This window comes from Macrobrachium rosenbergii, chromosome 10, assembly GCF_040412425.1.
Source record: "Macrobrachium rosenbergii isolate ZJJX-2024 chromosome 10, ASM4041242v1, whole genome shotgun sequence".
Classification (NCBI taxonomy): Eukaryota; Metazoa; Arthropoda; class Malacostraca; order Decapoda; family Palaemonidae; genus Macrobrachium; species Macrobrachium rosenbergii.
Genome location: NC_089750.1, coordinates 69,047,893 through 69,052,206, shown reverse-complemented (window position 1 = coordinate 69,052,206; position 4,314 = coordinate 69,047,893). Strand labels below are relative to the sequence as shown.

The following is a 4,314-nucleotide window of genomic DNA, read 5'->3' as shown; positions in this document are numbered from 1 at the left end:
AGAGAGAGCACTCAAATACTGTACAAATCAAAATGCTAGTTTTGTACATGCTTAATTTGATGGTTTTATCTACTGTGGCCAGTTTGTTATTTGCTGATTTATTGGAGGACGCACAGTCCTATTATAATTTATATGGACCCAAACCCGTTTTGGGGATTATATCTAATAATAATACTCTACGTGAGGAGCCTGTAGTGGAAGTAGGGAGCGGGTGTTTGAGGACTGGCATTTTAGCTGCCACTGTTGCTGCTGGTATCGCTACCTTGGCCGGTTTAGGACTTACTCTCTACTGGAAACGAAGACAGGACAGAAACGTCGTAGCAGATTTGGAAAATGATTTGGAAGACGAAAGGCGGCAGAAGGAACAAGCTGTTGCTCAAATCGGAATCTTGGAAAAGCTTCAGCGGGAAAAAGAACTCTTGATGACGACACTGAAACGCGAAATAGACGACGGTCTGGAGGACATGGAAACTCTGAACTTGGAAAAGGAAGAACTTGAAGGTGAAAATGCAATTCTCAAGGAAAAGTTGGACGCCTTTACAAAACGTAATACCGAAGTGGAAAAGAAACTTACGGACGGAGAGACGAAAATGATTGAGAAGGTAAAGGAAATAGCTATTTTGAAGGAGCGACAAGCAACCCTTAAAGAACGGAATGAAAAGCTAGAAGGTCAGCTGAAGGGTCTTGTACACGGCAGAGCCAAGATGGAAAACAAGATACAGGAAATGGAAGCAGAAATAAGTCAGAGGGACGAAGAAATCGAATCTTTCATGAAAACAGAGAAAAAACTGAAAGAACAAACGAGTATCTTGCAGGAAACGTTAGAAAGTACTGTAAGAGAACTGAAAGAAAGGGAAGAAGAAGTGAATGATAAACAGAAGGAAAATGACACTTTGGTAAAGAGTGAAGAACAACTAAAAGAAGATTACAACGGTATTGTAAGCCAAATGACCTGGATGGAAAAGGACTTGAAACAGAAGGAGGCAGAAATAACAGAGAAAGGGGATGAAATACATAGTCTGAACATGACACATGGCGAGCTCACCGAACAGAGGATGGAACTTGCAGAATTACTGGAGATTGTTCGCTGCTACAACTCGGAATTGGGAAAACAGATTGCAGAGGCAAGAGAGGAAAATCGAGAGAGGATGGCTCAAGTTGATGTCTTGAAAAAGGATTACGAAAGCGTCCAAGAACAAAACAGTATCTTGGAGGAAAACATGCAGAAGCTTCTACACGAAAGAGCTGTAATGCAAACGGAACTGAATGATATGAAACAAGAAATGATTGCGAAAGGTGAGGAAATAGATGTTTTGAAAAAGAGAGAAGGAATCTTAGAGGAAGAAAACAGGAAACTTGCCGAAATGCTGGAGAGTTGTCGAAATCATAACATCAAGATGGAAAAGAAGGTTGAGGACATGGAACAGGAGAGAAAGGAAAAGAATGGTGAAATTGAAGCCTTGAGACGCTCTCACCAAAACTTCAAAGAACAAAATGATATCCTAGAAGAAAATGTGGAGCGTCTTCTAAACGAAAGAGCTGAAATGCAACAGAGAATGGAAAAGATAGAACGAGAAATAATTCAAAAAGATGAAAGAATCGTTATTTCCATACGGAGAGAAACTAAACTTAAAGGACTGAATGGCAGTTTAGAAGAAAAGTTGAACAATTTTGAAAACCAAATGACTGGAATGGAAAAGATGATGCAAGACAAGGAAGCAGCAATAATTGAGAAAGTCAAGGAAAACGCCAGTTTGAAAAAGAGAGAAGAAGATGCGAACGAACAAAACAGGATTTTACAAGAGAAGCTGGAAAGCCATGTAAACAGAGGAGCTGAACTGAATGGAGCATGGCACAGATGATAAAAGAAATCACTGAGGAAGGCCTGGAAATCGACATGTTGAAAATGAGGGTAGAAATCCTCGAAAGGGAAAAGAAGAACCTTCTCGACATGCTGGAAAGTGTTGCAACCCATAATGTTCGAATAGAAAATAAGATGGAAGAAATAGAACGGGAAACGGACAAGAAAATGAGCGAAATGGAAATCTTGAAAAGTCTCACCAAAACCTCAAAGAACGGAACCAAATCTTAGAGGGAAATGTGGCGAGACTTGTAAACGAAGGAGATGAAATGCAAAAGGAAACAGAACAGATGAAACGGGACATAATTGAAAAAGACGAGAAAATCGATGTTTTGATAAGGAACGAAGAGAATCTCAAAGAACGTTATGGCATTTTAGAAGAAAGGTTGAACGGTCTTGTAAGTCAACTGGCTGAAATGGAAGAGAATTTAGCAGACAAGGAAGAAGAAATCAAGGCGAAGGAAAATTATATACTGATACTGAAAGAAGAAAATCTAAAAGAACATTATGGTATTTTAGAAGGAAGGTTGAACAGCCTTGTAAACCAACGGACTCAAGTGGAAAAGAACATGGAACAGCTGCAACAAAAACTAATTGAGAAAGGTGAGGAAATCAACCATTTGAAAAAGGGAAAAGAAATTATCAGGTTTGGAAAAAGGAAAGTTGCTGAAACATTGGAAGGTGATGAAAACCATAAACCTGAAATCGAAAAGAAAATGAAGACATGGAACAGGAAACACAAGCAACAATGGTCGAAAATGATGTTCAGAAGAAGCCACAAGAAAAACTTCAAGAACAAAATGGTATCTTGGAGGAAATTGTGGGGAGTCTTGTACGCGAAGGAGCTGCCATGGAAAACAAAACGACAGGGATGGAACTGAATGAAATGGGAAAGGAAACGAAAGAGAAGGAAGAGGTAATAACTGAAAACACCCAGGAAAATAGTACTAAAGACGGCCTAAGTGAACTGAGAAGTACTTTACAAGACAAGTTGACCATTCTTGTAAATCAACTGAATGAAATGGAGGACGAAGCGCAAGAGGAGGTCGTGGAAAGAAATGAAAATACCCAGGAAGGTAGGTCTTGGAATAAGACTGAGGACAACATAGATGATCTGAAGAGCATTTTACAAGACAAGTTGACCAGTCTTGAAAATCAACTGAAAGAAAAGGAAGAGAATGAAACAGAATAGCTTAGAAAGGCGAAATGACTTACGTTTGCCTTTACAGCTGCTTGCTGGCTGCTTAAAAGCAGATGAGAGGCTTCTTCCAAAAGGGATGAGTCCTGTTACCGTACCTCTAACCTAACCTATCCCAGGATGCTATGTCCTGACCTGGCTGGGGGCTTCACTTTCCCTGGTCTCCCCCACCAGGGACTGGAGGCCTTCCAACCAGGACAGGGCACTGTATCCTTGGACAGGTTAAGTTACAGGAAGGTTAATAGCCTCCCCTTGCCTAACCTATCCTGGAGTGCTGTAGCCTAACCTGGCTAGGAGCTTCACTCCCCTTCCCCCAGGGGTGTGAAGTCGCCTGACCAGGTCAGGGCTCAGCCCCCTAGGATAGGCTATGTTAAGGGAAGGTTAGATTAGCCATCCCTAACCTATCCTATATTGGAGTGATGCACCCTAACCTGGCTAGGAACTTCACTCCCCTTCCCCCAGGGGAGTGAAGCCACCTGACCAGGTCAGGGTTCAGCCCCTAGGATAGGTTATGTTAAGGGAAGGTTAGATTAGCCATCCCTAACCTATCCTATCTTGGAGTGATGCACCCTAACTTGGCATTAGGAACTTCACTCCCCTTCCCCAGGGGAGTGAAGCCACCTGACCAGGTCAGGTTCAGCCCTGCAAGATAGGTAGGTTATATTAAGGGAAGGCTTGGTTGGATGCATCCCTATTGGAATATGTCTCTCATCTCCTTTGAGCACTGAGTGAATTAATATACAAATACACAGAAGCAGTGATAAACTGTCAACTTGAGCCATCGTCTATTTCCTGGGTGGGGAAAAGCAGTTATCAACAACAATTCCCTTTGGTTATGAGTTGTTGTAGTGTTCGATATGAAACAATATTAGCCATTCGTAATCTATTCATTAATGAAGCTCAGTCGTTCTGCATTCATTCCTCGGTTATAATGGGAACATAATTTGATATTACAATTCGCCCAAGATTTAAAAGTGTGGAAGAGTTGCAGACGTTATTATACCAGTTCATGTCCTGCTTAAAAGCAAATCATAGACTAATTCCAAAATGGATGCCTCTAACCTAACCTGTCTAGGTGGTGCAGTGCCTGACCTGGCCAGGAGCTTCACTCCCCTGGGGTGGGCCAGGGGAGTGAAGCTCCTGGCTAGGTCAGGCACTGCACCTTAGGACAGGTTAGGTTAGAGGCATCCATTTTGGAATTAGTCTATGATTTGCTTTTAAGCAGGACATGAACTGGTATAATAACGTCTGCAAC

At 41.8% G+C, this 4,314-nt stretch overlaps 2 protein-coding genes across 2 annotated transcripts; both read left to right on the top strand.

Moving 5' to 3' along the window:
* The first annotated feature begins 32 nt into the window (after positions 1-32).
* Positions 33-1,862, top strand: LOC136842361 (golgin subfamily A member 6-like protein 22). Its single transcript, XM_067109618.1, has one exon. It carries the CDS (start codon positions 33-35, stop codon positions 1,860-1,862), a length of 1,830 nt encoding a protein of 609 aa, XP_066965719.1.
* A 723-nt stretch (positions 1,863-2,585) lies between these two features.
* Positions 2,586-3,053, top strand: LOC136842360 (uncharacterized). The gene has a single exon (XM_067109617.1). It carries the CDS (start codon positions 2,586-2,588, stop codon positions 3,051-3,053), a length of 468 nt encoding a protein of 155 aa, XP_066965718.1.
* Positions 3,054-4,314: the final 1,261 nt, after the last annotated feature.